The 19,782-nt window shown below is 51.4% G+C and overlaps 1 protein-coding gene across 10 annotated transcripts in view; it reads left to right on the forward strand.

The window, feature by feature from the left end:
• Nucleotides 1-19,782, forward strand: part of LOC144770929 (uncharacterized) — a 584,254-nt gene that overhangs the window by 317,722 nt on the left and 246,750 nt on the right. For all 10 annotated transcript variants that reach the window (XM_078655752.1, XM_078655753.1, XM_078655757.1 and 7 more), the window contains 2 exons: nucleotides 5,914-6,075; nucleotides 18,704-18,814. In XM_078655752.1, coding sequence (XP_078511878.1) covers nucleotides 5,914-6,075; nucleotides 18,704-18,814 — 273 coding nt within the window. The remainder of the gene's footprint in view (nucleotides 1-5,913; nucleotides 6,076-18,703; nucleotides 18,815-19,782) is intronic.

The raw sequence follows: 19,782 nt of genomic DNA on the forward strand, positions 1-19,782 counted from the left end.
GAGTTCGAACCTGGACAACAGGTCTGGGTGATGTCCCCGGTTGAGCCCTGTGCCCTCCAAGACAGATGGTCCGGGCCCTTCAAGGTAATCGAACGCAAGGGGCCCGTCACCTATTTAATCGACATGGAGACTGCCCGGAACCCCCTACGGGTCCTCCATGCCAACAGGCTCAAACCCCATTTTGTGCGATCCGAACTCGGCCTCCTGATGGCTACCGATACTGGGACAGAAGAAGACTCCGAACCCCTTCCGGACTTACTGAGGGCCCTCGAGCAGGATGGCTCGGTGGAAGGGGTCCAGCTCTCCGAGGCCCTGTCCCCGGAGCAACGCCAAGACTGCCAAACGCTCCTGAGGCAGTTCGCCTCCCTGTTCTCCCTCACCCCCGGAGTCACCCCCTGGTGCCTCCACGATGTGGACACCGGGGACAGCCCTCCTATTCGACACCGGGCATACCGCGTACCAGACCGGGTACGAGCCTGCATCCAGACCGAGGTGTCCAAGATGCTGACCCTAGGAGTGATCGAGCCCTCAGACAGTCCCTGGGCGAGCCCAGTCGTCCTGGTTCCCAAGGCAGCTGCCCCGGGCGTTGCCCCGGAGCTCCGGTTCTGCGTGGACTATCGAGGGCTGAATGCAGTTACCCGGACCGACGCTCATCCCATCCCCCGGGCAGACGAGCTAATTGACCGGATGGGGGCCGCCCGCTACCTGAGCATCTTCGACCTAACAGCGGGCTACTGGCAGATCGGCCTCACCCCTAGGGCCCAAGAACGATCCGCCTTCTCTACCCCAGACGGGCACTACCACTTTAAAGTCATGCCCTTCGGCATGAAAAACGCCCCGGCAACGTTCCAACGGCTGGTAAACCAGGTACTGGCGGGCCTGGAAGACTTCAGCGCCGCCTACCTGGACGACATTGCTGTGTACAGCCACCAGTGGACCGACCACCTCCGCCACCTGCGGGAGGTTCTACACGCCCTCCAGCAAGCAGGGCTCACCATCAAGGCCAGCAAGTGCCAAGTTGGCCAAGGGTCCGTGACCTACCTGGGACACCAAGTGGGAAGCGGGCTGGTGGCCCCTCTCCAACTCAAGATTGCTGCCATCCAGGCCTGGCAACCCCCGACGAGCCAAACGGAGGTCCGGGCCTTCCTGGGGCTCACCGGATACTACCGGCGGTTCGTGAAGGACTATGGCAGCATCGTGGGGCCCCTCACAGAGCTCACCTCCAAAAAGAGCCCCAAAACCGTCAACTGGACCCCGGACTGCCAATCAGCCTTCGAGAAGCTAAAGACCGCCATGTGCACGGCCCCCGTGCTCCAGGCTCCCGACTACAGCCGGGAATTCCTTGTGCAAACGGACGCCTCCGATCATGGTGTGGGGGCCGTCCTCTCCCAACTCAACGCCGAAGGGGTCGACCATCCGGTGGTCTTCATCAGCAGACGCCTCTTGCCCCGAGAACAGCGCTGGAGTACCATTGAGAGGGAGGCCTTCGCCGTAGTCTGGGCACTCAAGAAGCTCCGGCCATACCTCTTCGGCACCCACTTCCGGGTGCAAACAGACCACCGACCCCTGCAATGGCTGATGCAAATGCGGGGGGAGAACCCGAAGCTGTTGCGCTGGTCCATCTCCCTGCAGGGGATGGACTTCACGGTGGAACATCGTCCAGGCCAGGACCACGCCAACGCCGACGGCCTGTCACGCTTTTTCCGCCTCAGCGAGGAGAGTCCCCAGGAAGATGGCTGACTCTCCCCGCCTTCAGCTGGGGGGGACGCATGTTGGACAGGCCGCATGGTCGGGCTGCCCCCTCCCCGCAATGGGACCTGGACCCTGGCTCCCCCTGCATCCCCCAGCCAGAGTCCCCGCCGACCACCCGAAGTACACTGCAATTCCGCACCCACAAGACACCAGCTCCGAACCCAGCTGGCCCGGGTCACCATCCACACCACGGCCTCGGCCCAGCCGCCATCTTGGACCACTACAGCACGAGGCCGCGTGGCCTCAACTCGACCCTCACCCCGGGCCCGGCCGGGCCATACATCGAGGCACCAACCTCCCCCCGGGAGGCAGAGTGACCACTTGGCGAGTCAATGGGAGAAAGGAATCGTCAACGGCTCTCCTCCGCCAGGTGTCGATCACCCCCGGCCGCCTGGGCGCTGGCTCCACCCCCATGCTGGGTGTCTGGACTCCCTCATCCCGGACCTCCCGGCCCCCCAGGCGCGAGGGTCCGGACATCAAAGGGGACCAGACCTATAACTGGGGCAGGACCAGACCAGGAAGGCAGTTGTATCCTGGAGTCGAGAGACCCGAGAAGAACTCATCCGTGACTTGGCCTGCTGGCGCTGCCGCGGCCCTCTGCCTCGTGAAACCATCGTCTTGGCCTGCTGGCGCTGCCGCGGCCCTCTGCCTCGTGAAACCATCGTCTTGGCCTGCTGGCGCTGCCGCGGCCCCTGCCTCGTGAAACCATCGTCTCGGCCTGCTGGCGCTGCCGCGGCCTCTGCCTCGTGAAACCATCGTCTTGGCCTGCTGGCGCTGCCGCGGCCCTCTGCCTCGTGAAACCATCGTCTTGGCCTGCTGGCGCTGCCGCGGCCCCTGCCTCGTGAAACCATCGTCTCGGCCTGCTGGCGCTGCCGCGGCCTCTGCCTCGTGAAACCATCGTCTTGGCCTGCTGGCGCTGCCGCGGCCTCTGCCTCGTGAAACCATCGTCTTGGCCTGCTGGCGCTGCCGCGGCCCCTGCCTCGTGAAACCATCGTCTTGGCCTGCTGGCGCTGCCGCGGCCCCTGCCTCGTGAAACCATCGTCTTGGCCTGCTGGCGCTGCCGCGGCCCTCTGCTTTAAGAGACTATCACCTTGGCCTGCTGGCGCTGCCGCGGCCCGATCCACAGACCCTCCAGCTCGAGGATTGTGAGCTCACCTGTTACCACTACCTGTACCGATCCGGTACCAAGACTGTCCCGCTACCCCCTTTCCCTACAGAGACTAGAAGTGAGAGGACCCCCGGGTCCAAGATCTCCTGTATCGCTGATATCCTTGCCTTAAGAACCTTATATAAAGCCTTGAACTCGACTTGGTGTGGTGCCTGTTTGTGGGGAGGGAGGGTACTTGTCTGTACGATCGCCGGAGACGGTCCCCCTCGGGGATCTCTCCCTCGGTATCCGGCCGACCCTCAGGGTCCCCGTCTAACACTAAACTGTTGGAAAAATGCGTACAGCTACAACTGACTAAACACATAGATAAGTTTGATCTCCTCAACGCTCATCAGTCAAGCTTCCGAGCAGGGCACAGTACCGAAACTGCCATGACTCACATAGTGGACGACGCCCTCCAAATGCTAGACCAAAACGATACCTGCCTCCTCATCCTTCTGGACCTCTCCTCAGCATTCGATACAGTTAAACATGAGAACTTACTCGAACTGTTAAACACAAGAATGGGCATATCTGGGACTGTTCTCAAGTGGTTCACCTCATTTCTACACAGCCGGACACAAAGAATCAAAAGCAACAACCTGCTGTCCTCTCCGGTACCTGTATCGCTAGGCGTCCCTCAAGGATCCTCCCTCTCCCCAACACTGTTCAACCTAGTTATGTAACCTCTCACTACTTTGCTACAGACATCTAATGTTCACTTTCACATGTATGCCGACGACACCCAACTTTATCTCAAAATACAATCTCCCAAGGACATCATGCTTCTGAACACCACGATCAGAAACACCCAATCCTGGTTTGCTGAGAATCACCTCAAACTCAATGTGCTGAAGACCGAGTTCCTCCTGATATCACCTCCCGCTAAAATCTCCACGGCTCAAAAATGGCTTAAGCACTTAACGGCTCTAAATATACAACCCATCGTCGTAGACTCAGCAAAATCTTTAGGCATAACACTTGACGCCAATCTCAACATGCAGCAGCACATCAGCAAGGCAACCAAAGGAGCGAACTTCCAAATCAATACCCTGAGAAAACTTAAACCCTTCCTTCCTGCCAAAGACTTCCAAACTGCAGTACAATCTATAGTCATCCCGCACATAGAATACGGTAGCACCGCCCTCTGCGGGCTCCTCCTAACTACAACGGCACCCCTAAGAGCGTCCCTTAACGCCGCAGCGAGACTCATCACCGGCTCAAAAAAACACTCGCATATTTCCCCGGACTTTAAATCACTGAACTGGCTACATTTTGAAGCCAGAATACATCTGAAAATCGCATGCATGACACACAAGGCTGTTCACATGAACTCACCCGCCTACCTCACTCAAAAGCTGACAATTTCGGGTGGCTCTAGAACTACTAGAAGCACAAACAATCTTTTGCTGAAACCTCGAAGATTTCGGAAGGAAAAAACATATAAACGCTCCTTTTCAGGAATGGCACCCAGGATCTGGAACTCACTCCCTCCTGAAACAAGGCTCATCTCCTCCAACACACTTTTTAAGAAAGAAGTTAAAGCGATCCTCATGGCTAAATACACATGATCTACTATTCCGTATTACTCATGAATCTGCTCTGTAAGACCTGCCCGACCCCCCTGGTCCATTGTACTACCTGTATTATCGACTTACTTGATTGTATACGCTCACTCTTTGTATATTGTTATAATGTTGACGCACCTGTGTGACTATGTATATTGTTATATTGTTGACGCACCTGTTTGACTTTGCACACTTTACCCACACCACCTCAACGATCCCTACTTCTCTACTACTGTCGCACCTGTGGGACTATACATCCTGTACTCACCCACCTCAACTATGCCCACCTTTAAGCTCCAAATATTTTAAACACGCTTAAGCAAGTATATGCTCCTTATTTTTGTACTTTATATTATTGACGCAACTGTCTGTCTATGCACCGTGTACTGACACTACCTCACCTGTGACCAACCTCATGTTTTTTGACCTACCTATGTAACTAAGCACCTTGTACCTAACTACCTCAAATATTACTTTGTATTACTCCTTATTACTTTGTATTATTATCCCTGTGTCCTTGTAAAGCGCTCTGATATCTGCAAAGATCTTGTTCGCGCTATATAAAACTTTCAAAATAAAAATAAATAAATAAAATAAAGGTCATAGGCTTAATGGAGAGAAAGGGGCAGCCTACGAAGAACGTCTTTGTTAGTAAAGATTTTTGGTAAAAACCCACATTGTCCCCCAGAATAAGGAGTATATCTCCAGAGTCGCGGAAACAATAGATAACTGTTTCACTCAGTCAATCGTGCATGCTTAGTTTCACCAGAAGCGCAGAGAAATAGAGAGACGGGCGTTTTCAATAAAAGAGATAATTTATTGAACAGTCTTCTTTCTCATGCAAGAGAAGTGAGTTGCCACAATTGCAATACTTGTTATAAATTAAAGTGCGTACAGTAAAAGGAGTATTGTGAAATAATTGTCAACACTCGTTTACCTTAGAATCCTGTTATCTTCTGTTGGGAAGTTGAAGATAGTTCTAACCCACCCTTGAATCCCTTGCTCCTCTGAACTGGTTGAAAACAGCGCAAAGTTATCAAGAAATCCAAGGGAAGGGGGAAGTCGAGAAAATAACAAACAGAGAAACAAAACACAGCTTCACTGATTGCTTGTCTTCCTATGTCACGAATTCTGGAAACTGTGATGTCTAAACAGAACAAAAAGACATAACAGTACTTATTTTATGTTCTAATGTTCCCTAGAACATTATGAATAAATAGTCCTGCAACCTTTTATCAGAGCGCTTTGTTCTGAGAAATAATTCTTTCTCTGTAATTCAAGTCAATACTCCTTTAAAAGTTATTTGCTCGATTCACTGTCCAACTTGTTTTCAAGTAAACAAATGTTCGTTCTTTAAAATGAATGGAAACCACTTACTTGTAGTGTAGTTGAACTTGAGCACGATACCTGTTTAAAGTTCTATCTCTGTGTCTTTTTCTTTTGCAGACGGAACCTTTGCGGTCAGGACACTGAAGCTAGAAGCGCCGGAAACGCTGGGGAATAATCAGGAGGAAGGACCAACACCAGAAGCTGAAGATCCGGGATGGGCAGGAGAAAGGAGGACACCGCGATGGAGAGGAAGACCGGAGGACAAGGCAGGATCCACAGGTAAGAGTAACTCCGACGAGCACAAGCAACCGGCAAAGCTCGAAGCCGGCTTTTATAGGCAGAAGCGGGCGGGGCTCTCAAGCGCTGCACGTTTACAGAAGAAACAGTTCGAAACGTGCAGCGCTCATTAGTATTCAGGCAAAAGGCTTCCTTTTTCTCTTGTAACAACTGAAGGAGCTTTTAAACCTTATCAACAAGCTTTGGTAAAACCAAATAAAAGGCTCAAGAAACATTGCTAATTCTGTATATGCAAATGCAGGAATACCTTTCTATTATTATGGGAACTTCTACAAACAGTCTATGGTTATTAAGAGAATTCCTTGATGCTATAATGAAGGGCAAGCTCGCTGCTTATGACAAACCCTGACACTGAGTGAGGAGGATGACTGAGTGAGGGGGATGACTGAGTGAGGGGGATGACTGAGTGAGGGGGATGACTGAGTGAGGGGGATGACGGAGTGTGGGGAGGGTGACGGAGTGTGGGGAGGGTGACGGAGTGTGGGGAGGGTGACGGAGTGTGGGGAGGGTGACGGAGTGTGGGGAGGGTGACGGAGTGTGGGGAGGGTGACGGAGTGTGGGGAGGGTGACGGAGTGTGGGGAGGGTGACGGAGTGTGGGGAGGGTGACGGAGTGTGGAGGGTGACGGAGTGTGGAGGGTGACGGAGTGTGGAGGGTGACGGAGTGTTGATTGTATAATTTGTTTTATGAACTAGAGAATCATGAGAAATATGTTGATATTGAAATCATATGATGAATTATGATTTAATGAAAAAAATAAACCAGAGAAGAAGTATGTATCATTTTTATGGTTGATTTTTTGAATACTATACAGAGGCCTTCTGCCCATAGCTGTGCGACAAGTAGCGTGAGGTTTCCTTACGCTCTCGAGTGATTTATTTGTAATTTGAGGGCTCTGGGCACATGCCCCCACACTTGTCAGCACGCGAAACATTTTTCACATAGCACAGAATTTAAGAATAATATTGATAAGAAATAGGTGTGCAGGCCCACTACTATATATGCTCAAATATTTGATGGGAACATCAATACTCTTTCCAAAATCCTATAATGCATGCACTACGTGACTTCAGCATCCAACAAATAATTTACCACTATTTAATGATTGCTTATTACAGCATCAAATCTCAGCCAACTATTTCTACAGTAGAGGACTTAATACCAATAGTAACTATATCAGATGAGACTGCATCTGTATGGTCAGACTGTTGTGTATGCAGCCATTTTGATATAGGGCTCCAGATATCTTTAGGTCAAGACGCTGTAGGCATAAGTTCCCAAAATAGCGAGAGCTGAGTTTGACAATATGTGACGTCCCGTAACAATGCTGTACTGGATGGGGTACTTAATTACCTCTAGTGTATAGCTGCCCCGCGTTTGGCCAATAATAATAGCATGGGGTGCAATATCCGAGAGTGTGAAGGTGTTTCCTTCACATACCCCAATAGTCCTAACAATGGGGAAGGTGTTGTTGGTACATTAAGAATTTTACCAATAATATTAAATTTGTCTGTCCAGTATTTAGCTATGGGAGGGTATTCCCAAGCTACGTGCAAAAACATTGCTGATATCGCTCTGTATCTCCAGCAGTCGGCAGTTGGTCGCAATCCCATGAGGTGGAGCAGGGCAGGGGTTCTGTAGAATGTATGCAAATATTTAAAATGAATCAACCGCAATTTGTAATTTGGGGATAGCATCCTTAATTGGCCACAACAAAATTTCCACTGCTCCTCTAGAAGTGGTGGATGTAACTCAGTAGTCCACATCTGTAAAGGTTTGGGCTCCAATATTGGGCATGTAGTCTGCATGGAGCTGTATAGGTCAGTGATAAGTTTACGTGGTGACAGATTGATTAGTATTTGCTCCAGAGCCTGCAGTGTGGGAGGCGGGTTGGGGATGGTAGTGTGAAATTGACGGTAGGTTGCTTTTATACGGTGATACAAATATATTTAGGCGGAGGGTGCTACACCTTGTTTTCCCACCGGGGCGGGCAGTCGGTGTCGGCCGGATGTAGGTCTGCTTATGTGTTCATGCCCAGCCTGTTACAGAGTGACATTTCCTTTGTCCTCCAATATCGGCAGCTGGTAGTTATGTGCCAGTGGGACCGAGGGGGCATATAGAACATCCAGACCGGCTCTCCGACGCAGGCCATTCCAGCTCCTTCTCAGTGCCTCAACCGGGTCTATTTCATCCCGCGGTCTTGTACATCGTTGAGAGATGGGTCGGAGCTGCTCTGTCAATCTCGACCGCCACATGCGGCCTAAAGGGTGTGGGATTGATCCGGTGATGTAGAAACTGTGCCTGTGCACAGTATGCATAACGCTGGATATCTAGCGCACCCAGTCCACCTTGAGCCAGGGGAAGGGTCAGGAGCTCCCACGACACTCTGGCTTGTTAACCGGCCCATGCCAAGGATATCATCAGGGATCGCATTGTCTTGATAAAGCCTGCGTGAGGGGGAAGTTGATAAACAAATAGAAACATTTCGAGAGGACAATAATGCTAGCAATGGCTATGCGTCACGCTGGGGAGAGCTGCAGCCAGGGCCAGATCTTTATTCTACTCTCCATACAAGTCACTTCTTTCCCATAGTTTTCATCCCAGAGGTCTTGTACATTAGGGCTGAGGTATATACCTAGGTAGCGTACCAGTCCTTCTGCCCATTAAAGAGGGTAGTCTAGTTGATGAGGCAGGTGCAGGTTGTTAATGCACTGCATTTCTTAAGAGCACTTGTCTTAATATTAAAAGCTTTGTATCAAGTCATGTACACAACTTTGAATAACTTGTGCACCTTTCATTAAGTTTTTTATTCGTGCACTCAGTCAATCATTTATAAAGCGTGGTAAATCATCATCCCTGAGGGTCTTGAGGCGCTGGAGTTGCTAGCTGCTGCGAAGTGATGTGCTGAGGCGGTCCTGAGGTGCAGGGCAAGGATGTTCCAAGCTTTGGTTGCCAGATGTGAGGAGGAACGTCCTCCGCTGTTGGCTCGACAGATTTGTGGGGTGTCTGTGAGGAAGATGGTAGTGGATCGTTGGAGCCTGGTCAGCTGGTGGAAGGTCATGCACTTGTTGATGTATGTTGGTCCTTGATTGTCCAGGGCTTTGTGTGTGTGGGTTAGCATCTTGAACTGCCATCTCTTCTGCATCGGGAGCCGGTGTAGCTTCCTAAAGTGCGGTGTGATGTGGGTACGTCTGGGGAGGTCAAGGAGGAGTCTAAACGCGGAGTTTTGTATTGTCTGTAGTCTCTTTAGGAGGCGTGCGGTGCTTCCTCCGTAGAGTGTGTTCCCGTAGTCCAGCCTGCTTTTAATGAAAGCCTGCCTGATAGTCTCTCTCTGGTGTCGACTGGGAGCCACTTGAAGATCTTGCACAGAATGCATTGGGTGTGGAAGCAAGCGGACGAGACAGCGTTTACGTTATGTTATGTTATGTTATATGTGCTTGTATAGCGCTCAGCTGCCCCAGCGAAGGGGCGTCCCGGCGCTTTCTGTATGAGACCCGTTGCTTCATGGCATAGCCTGTCTGGTCGGAGGGTGGGCCGAGTTCCGCAGGTCACCATGTGTCCATTTGAGGGCGTATCCCTGGATTTCAATGTGGTGGAGTTTGTTGATTGGGATGTGATGGGAGACGGTGTCGAAGGCAGCTGATAGTTCCAGGAGGATGAGGACTGGTGTTTCGCTGTGGTGCAGGGAGGCCCTGATGTCGTCGATAGTTGCGATCAGGGCTGTCTTACTGCTTTGGATGACTCTGAATCTGGTTTGAGAAGGGTCCAGGAAGTTGTTCTGCTCCAGGTGTTCGGTGAGTTGCTGGTTGATTGCCTTCTCGAGAACCTTCACTGGAAGGGGAGGAAGGAGATGGGTCAGTAGTTCTTTGGTTCTGCTGAGTGTGTGGCGGGTTTCTTCAGGAGGCGCCTCACTTCAGCATGTTTCCAGTCCTCGGGGAAGGAAACTGAGGTGATGGAGGTGTTCGGGACTTACTTGAGCTCGTAGCCAATATTCCTGCTCTCAAGGTTGAAGAAGTGGTGTGGACTGGATTCCGTTGGTGCTCCCATGTGCACGGTGTTCAAGATGGCGATTGTGGGTAGGGTTCTGAGAGGATCCCAGTGGCTGAGTAGGTGTTCGGGTTCTGTGTTCATAGGTGGGAGCAGGCTGAAGTTGTGGACAGTGGAAGGTTGGGGTTTTACGTTCTTGTAAATGACTAAGATCTTGTCATGGAAGAGGTCCGCCAGGTTGTCACCTAGTCCTTGGGAGGGGTTGATGTCGTTCTCGGCGGCTGTGGGGCTGGAGAACTCCTTTACGATGGCAAAGAGCACCTTGCTTCAGTTTTACTGGCTTCTATACGGTTTACTAGTGTGTTCTAATTTGTTTCTTTCAGTTGACAGTGGTTGAGTGCTGTCCTGAAGGCTGTGATGCCTCTACTTTCTCCATTTTCTTTCTAGTTGCCAGCAGGTGCAGTTGGGTGTATTTATGTTCCGCTGTTCTCACTCTTCTAGTTGGTCCTTTGTACTTGGCTGGCTTGGCGGGGCGATTGTTTCGGTGCATGCTGTGATCCACTGCGAGAAATCCTACACAGCCTGCTCTGGGTTGGATGTTGTGCCTGGGAGTTGGGAGTTGGGAGCTTTGTTCCTCTGGTCTTCTGAAACATTTTACCAGTCTCTGCACTTGGATTTGGGGGTTAGGGCCAGTGTCTGGCAATGGAAAGTGGACGCTGTAGTGGTTGTTCCAGTTGAGCCGTGTGACTTAGTTGTACTTGACTCTGTCACAGGACATGAAAATGAGGTCGAGCAGGTGTCCTGTGATCTGGATAGGATCGGTGAAAAGTTGTTTGAGGCCCAAGTTGTTCATTCTTTCCAGGATGTTGGTTATGTCGGTTTCTCTGAGGTCATTGAGGCGGAAGTTGAGTTCCCCTCTGAAGATGCAGTGTTCGGAGTCGATTACGATTGGGACGAAGAGGTCAGTGATGGCATTACATAAGCTGGGGCTTGTTCCTGGTTGTCCATAGGTGTGGGTGCCTCTGATGGTTCTTTTTCCATCTGTGTGGAGTTGGAAGTTGAGGTGCTCCATTATCAAGGTCGTCTCGTCTGGGGAGGTTGTAGAGTGGATGGTTTTCTTGTAGATGATGCAATTCCACCTGTGTTTGTTGCTTCAATCCCAGTTTGCTATATTGTAGCCTTCGAGGTTGGCGATGCCTGGCACTGAGGCGGGGGAGGGGCGGCGGGGGTCAGGCAGGTCTCTGTGGTAAAGATGACGTCCGGGGTGAAGTATGAGATCATATCCCAGATCTCCGTGGTGTGTTTGCTGAGTGAACGAGCATTGAGTAGAATACACTGGAGTTGTGCAGTTGCGCACTAGTTGAATAACGCTGCAAGCATGAGAGACACAGCACTTTGTACATGCTGAGGATATCATTCCTTTAGCTTACATAACATTTTGCAAGACAAATCTTTCACTTCTAAGCAAACACAACTTTAAGGGACACAACCAATCATTTCCTAAATACATGGATGATCTGGATCGAATCGTAGCACACCTATGAAGCAGTCAGTATTCTGCGTAAGCCCTGAGGAAGTCATTGGGTTACACCCACTGGACGAAACACATATTGACCTGCTTGGATGTTTTGTAGTACAGAAGATCAGAATTGGCTGGCTGGAATGTTAAAAAGCACACAATAAAGGAAGACTTGCTTGACTGACTATTAATATTTTTTATTTGAAGAGTTGTGTGCAAGCAGGAAATTGAATCACGTAATGTAATATATTTCAAATTTGAAGAGCATGAGAGCGGCTGCTCTTCCTTTACCAAGCACCTGCGATCAACTATACAATTGATGCAGTTTTACATCTGCTTAACTATTGTACTTGGTAAAGATTTGAGCGACAGTACTCTGGCTAGTCCATATGTAATCTCTACATATGGATACAAAACTTGCCTTAGTGACAGACCTTCCTCTTTCATATATTCATACAGTGGTACTCTAAACTGGCAATCAAACAGGTTGAGCTGCAGGGGTTCGGCAACTTGTACAGTGAACAACAAACAGTACGTCCTGGGTGGTGGGCAGTAGGAATTCCGCACCCCTACCGCACCAACTACATTCAGTCTTGAAATAGACTTGAAGCTGGGTTTACCTGAAGCCCAGACAGTTTCCCATTTGGCTCCATGATATCTAGTGAAAATCCATCGTTTTTACGCCACCACGGTTTGGACTTAGCCATTTGTAAATCAGTCTTGAACCTGTCCCCATCATGGGTTCTTTTTGCATTTGTCGCACTAAATTGAACTAGCAGATGTTAAATCACTCTTGACTTTGACTGACCTTGTTCCTACAGAATCTTAGCTCAACAAAAGTCATCGTTGCATAGGGCACATCACCTCCCGCCCATAACTGCATATCTGTTGTTGGAAACCGGCTATTTCTGGTAGGCCAAGGCTGATGCCAAAGCCAGGCAGAAACCACCATTCCAGTCAGGGCAAGGAAGTCACACGCCAAGATAACCCCTGCTCACCCTCTAGGTAGCATGGCGCGAGCAGTCTAGGCTAAACTCTGAGGCGATGTGTAAAGCATTTGCGTCAGCGCACAACAGCAACAACATACTAGGTACACCACAAAAGAGACTCCACACAAGGTTATATTAAAATAACTTTTGTATTGTCAAAAACATCTCAGATAGAAATCACACATGTACATTGTGCCAACGGGCACGGCAGTATTCACAAGGGATTATTTACACAGGACAGGGCCACATGGGCCACTGTCATAATCAGCACTTTTAGAAATATAATAGTACTTATAGAACTTAGAATAAAAGTGTATAAAATCACTGTAACACAAAGTAGCAGTTATAGATCACATCCATTAACTACTGGGAACAGGTAAGTAACACCTACGCAACCCTAAACCCTTAGGAGACTGTCACGCAGGGGACCAGGACCTCACTAGGACCACCTGTACTAAAAAGAACAACCACCTAAGTATCACACAGCATTTAGGGGTCTAAGAAAGAACACATTACCCATGATGCATAGATATACATTCAGAGGAGTAGTAAAGAGAAACACATAATGTATAAACCTACACATTCAGCGGTGTTAAGAATAAAGCACATGATGCAATGAAAATACATTCAGAGGTACCATATTACAGTAGCGCAATAGTCACATGATGTCTAAAAACATTCAGAGGTGCAGGAATAAGACATGATGCAAGAAATCACATTCAGAGGTGCAAGAACCATACAATTGCGCAAAACCTACATAAGCCACCACCTGTGGCAGTCCCTAGGCCACCTGGCCTTGTTGGGGTTAGAATGCCCTGAGTCTCAATGTCAGGGCCTAAACGATGCAGGGGCCCACTACTTGCTGGGCCCCTGGGAACACTCACAAGGGCCTAAACGTTGCAGCTGGCACTAAGTGCTGCGCAGCTGTGAAGGCCTGGCACCACGGTGCCCTCGCTGTCCCACACAGGGACTCTCTCTCCCACCTGCGCCTAAACGGTGCAGCTGCCCACTAATTGCTGGACAGCTGGAGAATCATCAAAACTGCGCCAGGGCCCTCACTGGCCCTCAGGTGCAAACTGCGCCGAAGGTTGGAGCCACACAGGCTCTGAAAACAATAGGCACACGTTGGAGCCACACAGGCTCTAAAAACACTACAACTGCCCTTGGGGCGCCTCGAGGGCTCCAGCAAACGTTGGGGCGACCCACTGCCATCCGGGGCCGCCCTAGATGCCCCCAAAGTCGATCATGCCCCTACGAGCCTAGCAGGCTCTTAGAACCACTGTGGGGTCCGTGGAGCCAAACAGGCTCTTAAGCAAAATATGGCCCCTCTGGGCTCCGCTGAGCTCACACACGTTGGGGCGACCCGCTGCCAACCGGGGCCGCCCTGCCTCTGTGCCAAAGTCCAGTATGCCCCTTGAGCCTCTCTGGGCTCACCAACCGTTGGGGCGACCCACTGCCATCTGGGGCCGCCCTTCTTGCGCCAACTATGCCCCCCGGGATGGAGGGCAGGGCACGGGCCATCAAGAGAGCCTCCGGGGCTCTCTACACATCGCGGGAAGCAGAGAGGAGCGGCCCGCTGCCTCGATCAGACACGGCCGCCCGCAGAGCTCCCCGCCTACCCCCAGCCCTCCAAGCACTCACCGGGCTGGTCGAGGGGGCTCTGCCTCACACGCGGCTTCCTCCGCTGGGCTCCCCTTTGCCGGCGCGGCTCTCTCGGCTCTCGGGCACATCTCCGGTCTCCCTCCACCGCATGGGAGACCGGCACCGACAACCTGCTTCTTTCTCTCGGGGCTCCCTCCCGGTCACTGGAGCCCCGCAGCAGCCGCCGCCATCTTCCGCCCTTCCTTCCTTCTCCTTCCCGCCGACTGCGGGGGCGGGACTTCTGGCCGGCCGCGACAGGATTGGCCGGCCGGCCGACCACTTCCGGGTCGCTGCGGGCAGCGCAGCGGCCCTCCTCTTTAGGCAGGCAGGCGGGGAACCACGATCCGAGGGGTGGCACCCTCGCTACGAACAGCGCCCCATCAAAGTTGAAGCGCTATTAAGCGCTTGGGGCCAAGTAGCGCTGGGAAGACAAATAAAGCGCTCTCCCGCGCTTGGGCAATAAAGCGCTCCAAAGCGCTAGAAAAATAGGCAAAGCGCTCCTAAGCGCTAGAACCCAGGCAGAGCGCTCCCAGGCGCTCAGGGGGAGGCTCAGCGCCTCCAGGCACTAGGAATACAGTTCCAGCGCTCTCCCCACGAGAATGCAGCTCCTCCATGCTGCCAAGGGTCCCAGAGCTTCCCAGGCGTAAAGCCAAGTCTCCCCCTCAGCCCAGGCAGGGCGGAGGGGTCCCCCAGGAGTCCAGGCATCCAGGGGCTGGGCAGCGCCCACCCCTGATAGATTCAAGTCCAGCTAACAAGAACAAGACAAGAACATTTTGGAAGGGGCAGAGCCCCTTCTTATACACAGAAAAGGCTTTGAAGTCATTTGAAGTCTTTGTGTGAGCGAGCCCTAAGCTCTGGGTGTATCTGGTTTCCCTCTCCTGTCAGCCTCAGGTCAGAGGTGACAGGGGGCCATCAGGAGGGAGAGCCATCAAGGGTGGGCCCACAGGCACAGCCTGGCTCCACCAGACGCTCTTTCCACTCCTCCCTAACAGCAGATGGGGGCCTTTCATCTACGGCTGACTCAGACCCCCTCCTCCAGACAGTCCATCTACCAGCAGTCCCCGGCATGCCTGGGCCAGGCCCATCAGCCAATCACGTGCTAGCAGACTCACTACACAATTATGCCAACTTCTAAAAGTGGCGCTTCTGGACTAGATACAGCCATGCCGCATACACCATTTTGCAGCATTCATTCTCACGAGTTCATACATATCAAACTCGCCCCTGCACTCCCCACGCATCAGGAATCTACCATGGGCATACATATTTCCCATTCATTCCTATGGGAGGGCAGGTCACTCACCATCCATACACAGAAAGCACACGCACTTTACACTGTACCACAGTGAAAAAGTGCGCAGAGGCCTAAAATCACCAACCCAGGTTCCAAAAACAGGGTAGGAAAAAGCAAAAAGTCACGGGGTGAACCTGCCCAAAGGACCGGGTCCAACACATCCCCCTTCCAGCCAAAACGCCGGTAGACCAATCACTACACTGATGGTCTTCACTGCTTTGGGCGACAAAAACCACGGACACGGGCCTGCACGGCAGGGCCAACTTCCAGTTTTTTTCGCCACTCTGAACCCATCCACTCTCTCTCTCAGGGTAGCTACACTACCACTGATCCTACAACCTAGGGACCACACCCTCAGGCTGACTAGAGGTCACGGCAAGAATGCCCGATCCTACCTCTACTCCACCAATGTTAGAACTGGGGGTCTCTAGTTGGCAGAGGTAAGTACCTTAGACCAAGTAGGGACCCTTGCTTCCAGTCCGGGTGAAGGAATAACCCTCACAGGGAAGCACTCACCAGAACACAACTCTCCTACCAGATCAGGACCTCACTCCGTCACTGGTCTACCACCTGGAAACGATTCCACTTCTGAGGTACAAAGCACACAGCACAGTCCCTCTTCAAGCAGGTGGGGGCACAGCACAGAGCAAAGCCCCCTTTCCTCTACCTTAGTGGAAACAACAAACTGCAGGTGGGCCCCAGAACACACAGCAAGGGCAGCCCCCTCAGTCTCTTCAGCTGATCTACTTTGGTAGAGTTCCTCTTGACCTAGAAGTTGCCTAATCTCCCAACCTAGGATTTACACCCTCAAGTTGCACCGGGGTCAGAAGTACACCGTCCTTCTGCACCCCCTTCCAGTTCCATGATTACAGGCCTAGTATGTCTCAGGCTAGACAAAGCACACGCCAGCGGTGTATCAGCGACACACTCTCCTCCCACCGGGGTCAGAAGTAGGACACCGTCCCTCTGCACCCCCCTCCAGAGTTCTGCACCCTCCCACCTGGGAGCGGTACCCCTGGAAGCCAACAACCGGTCAGGACACTGACTACAGATGCCCTTCCCCCCAGGTAAGGCTGAACCTGAACCTGGCCTCCCCCTTCCTCGGGGAACAACCTCCAGAGGCCCCACAAATGGTCAAGCACTCTAGACGGTCAAATGCCCAGTGAACCAGGACTTCTGCACCCTCCACTTAGGAGCGGTACAGCCCAACACTAGGACCGCCGGAGTTCTGATTACAGACACTCCCCGTCCTCTAGACACAGGAAGATCCTCCTCAAATGACTTATAAGTACAGCCTAGGCCGCTGACCTGGCGCTCCCTTAGGGAACCCTCCAGGCCCCGAGACAGGGTTTCGGGCCAACGTGGGACACACCGTCCCACACTCACTCCGCCTCCACTGAGACAGGACGTGAGCCCCTACACCCCTACCATCCTAATGGGACATAGCTGGGCTACACATGAACCTCTTCACCTACACAGGATCATCAGATACACAAGCCACTACTTTTAGAATCCCTCCCTAATGTCTCTGCACGACATCCAGCACACCGCCAGACATCCACCTCACGTGCAAGCTCCTTACAAAAAAACTCACACAACTCCTCCAGTTCAACACAGCACTCATCCACACAATCCCCCTCCAGACTGGTGAGACAGTTCCTCACTGCCTCCGACTCTCAACCTGTCACCCTCTTACTGAGCGCACCAGGCACCATACTCTGGGAAATGGGAATGGGAATTCGCGCACTGGACACATTTAAGCTGCCACCACTGGGGCCAAGTAGTGCTGGGAAGACAAAGCGCTCTCCCGCGCTTGGGCAATAAAGCGCTCCAAAGCGCTAGAAACATAGGCAAAGCGCTCCTAAGCGCTAGAACCCAGGCAGAGCGCTCCCAGGCGCTCAGGGGGAGGCTCAGCGCCTCCAGGCACTAGGAATACAGTTCCAGCGCTCTCCCCACGAGAATGCAGCTCCTCCATGCTGCCAAGGGTCCCAGAGCTTCCCAGGGGTAAAGCCAAGTCTCCCGCTCAGCCCAGGCAGGGCGGAGGGGTCCCCCAGGAGTCCAGGCATCCAGGGGCTGGGCAGCGCCCACCCCTGATAGATTCAAGTCCAGCTAACAAGAACAAGACAAGAAAATTTTGGAAGGGGCAGAGCCCCTTCTTATACACAGAAAAGGCTTTGAAGTCATTTGAAGTCTTTGTGTGAGCGAGCCCTAAGCTCTGGGTGTATCTGGTTTCCCTCTCCTGTCAGCCTCAGGTCAGAGGTGACAGGGGGCCATCAGGAGGGAGAGCCATCAAGGGTGGGCCCACAGGCACAGCCTGGCTCCACCAGACGCTCTTTCCACTCCTCCCTAACAGCAGATGGGGGCCTTTCATCTACGGCTGACTCAGACCCCCTCCTCCAGACAGTCCATCTACCAGCAGTCCCCGGCATGCCTGGGCCAGGCCCATCAGCCAATCACGTGCTAGCAGACTCACTACACAATTATGCCAACTTCTAAAAGTGGCGCTTCTGGACTAGATACAGCCATGCCGCATACACCATTCTGCAGCATTCATTCTCACGAGTTCATACATATCAAACTCGCCCCTGCACTCCCCACGCATCAGGAATCTACCATGGGCATACATATTTCCCATTCATTCCTATGGGAGGGCAGGGCGCTCACCATCCATACACAGAAAGCACACGCACTTTACACTGTACCACAGTGAAAAAGTGCGCAGAGGCCTAAAATCACCAACCCAGGTTCCAAAAACAGGCTAGGAAAAAGCAAAAAGTCACGGGGTGAACCTGCCCAAAGGACCGGGTCCAACATCTGTTTTTTTCCGCATCTTTTCCCAACGCTTCCTAGACTCCTTATCTATTTCAAATTAGTCATTATGAAATCTCCTCTCCGTGTGTATTCCAAATCATTCTGTCTGTTCTGCAACCACCTGTCTATTTTTCTCTCTCACTGCCCCTTTGTTCTTCAGTTTGAAATTTTCTAAGATAGCCCTGCTTGTGATGCTCTGATAATATGTCTCCACCGTGTAGCACTCTACATTTTAATTCTCATTTTACATTGTTTAAACATCTCTTTTTATGTCTATTCTCCTATCGCTACAGCGCTACTGTGTCTTCAGGGCTGGTTCTTGCGCTCCATAGGGAGCTATGAATTTATATTTATTTACTTTTACAAACAGGCTTTCCGATGATTGCATCGGTCTTCCCTTTACGAGGAACAGAGGAGAAAAAGCTTCACTCCGCGGAGTATCAGGAATCAGCGCCACGTAAATATATAAGTTGTAATTCAGGTGAGTGAGTGTTGGCCACTACTTGTGAAGGTTCGTTATTTCCACGCATGTTCAACAGAGGAAGTGTGAAAAGGGGACAACCCAGCTCAGGTAACTGATATCTGTATGCATCTATATATTAACCGAAGAAACATCTGGCCGTGATCAAAGTCCTCTTTTTCTATCTTTTTATGCCACTGGGGAAGTGAAAATGCAAAAGGGAAAGTTTAAGGCATATCAAATCCTGTTTGAGACAAGCATGTGATGACAGCAACACTGTAAAAGGTGAAGAGAAAGCAATAAAGGAAGACGATACCAGCTAATGCTGCAGGACTGATGGAGAAGCTGAGACAGGCTATTACGGTATTGGCAGGGATTGTGTGGCCGTAGCTCAGGCTGCCCTCACCTATGCCTGATAGTGAAAGTAAAGTAAAGGGGTGTTTCATCACCTTATTCTGTCATCTGTAGCCCTTATCAATCTTCAGTGGAGATTAGAGCAGTTGACGTGCTAATGTGGGGCACAATGGAAAAGTGAAGGGCATAGTATTAAAAACTGGTAGAAAGTGAGGAGGGTGGTGGGAAAAGGAGAACTGATGTGTGAATATGAGAATGATGCATGAGTGGAATGCCCAGTGAGGTCGGAGGATGACTGAGGAGTAAGACGGCCAGGGAGCGTAGAGGATTACAGAGGAGTAAGAAGAGTCGCCGGTGAGTGAAGAGGATATTCGATTCTTGATGAAAATTAAAGGGTATTGGGATGTCATAAAACCGACAAATCATAGTGAGGGTTCTGATGGAATGCTGTAGATGGGTGTAGCTGCTTTCAGGGGCACAAGCCTGGGCAGAAGGTAGTCTTTATCTCATTCAGACCCTGCTACTGGTCTTCACACCATGAGCAGCGGGTATGATTTGCTATATTTGCTGCTTTGCACACTGGTGGTACGCCGATTTTTAACCTTGTTATTATTCGTTACTAGCGCTTATCTTAA

The sequence above is a fragment of the Lissotriton helveticus genome, chromosome 7 (genome assembly GCF_964261635.1).
Source record: "Lissotriton helveticus chromosome 7, aLisHel1.1, whole genome shotgun sequence".
Lineage (NCBI taxonomy): Eukaryota > Metazoa > Chordata > Amphibia > Caudata > Salamandridae > Lissotriton > Lissotriton helveticus.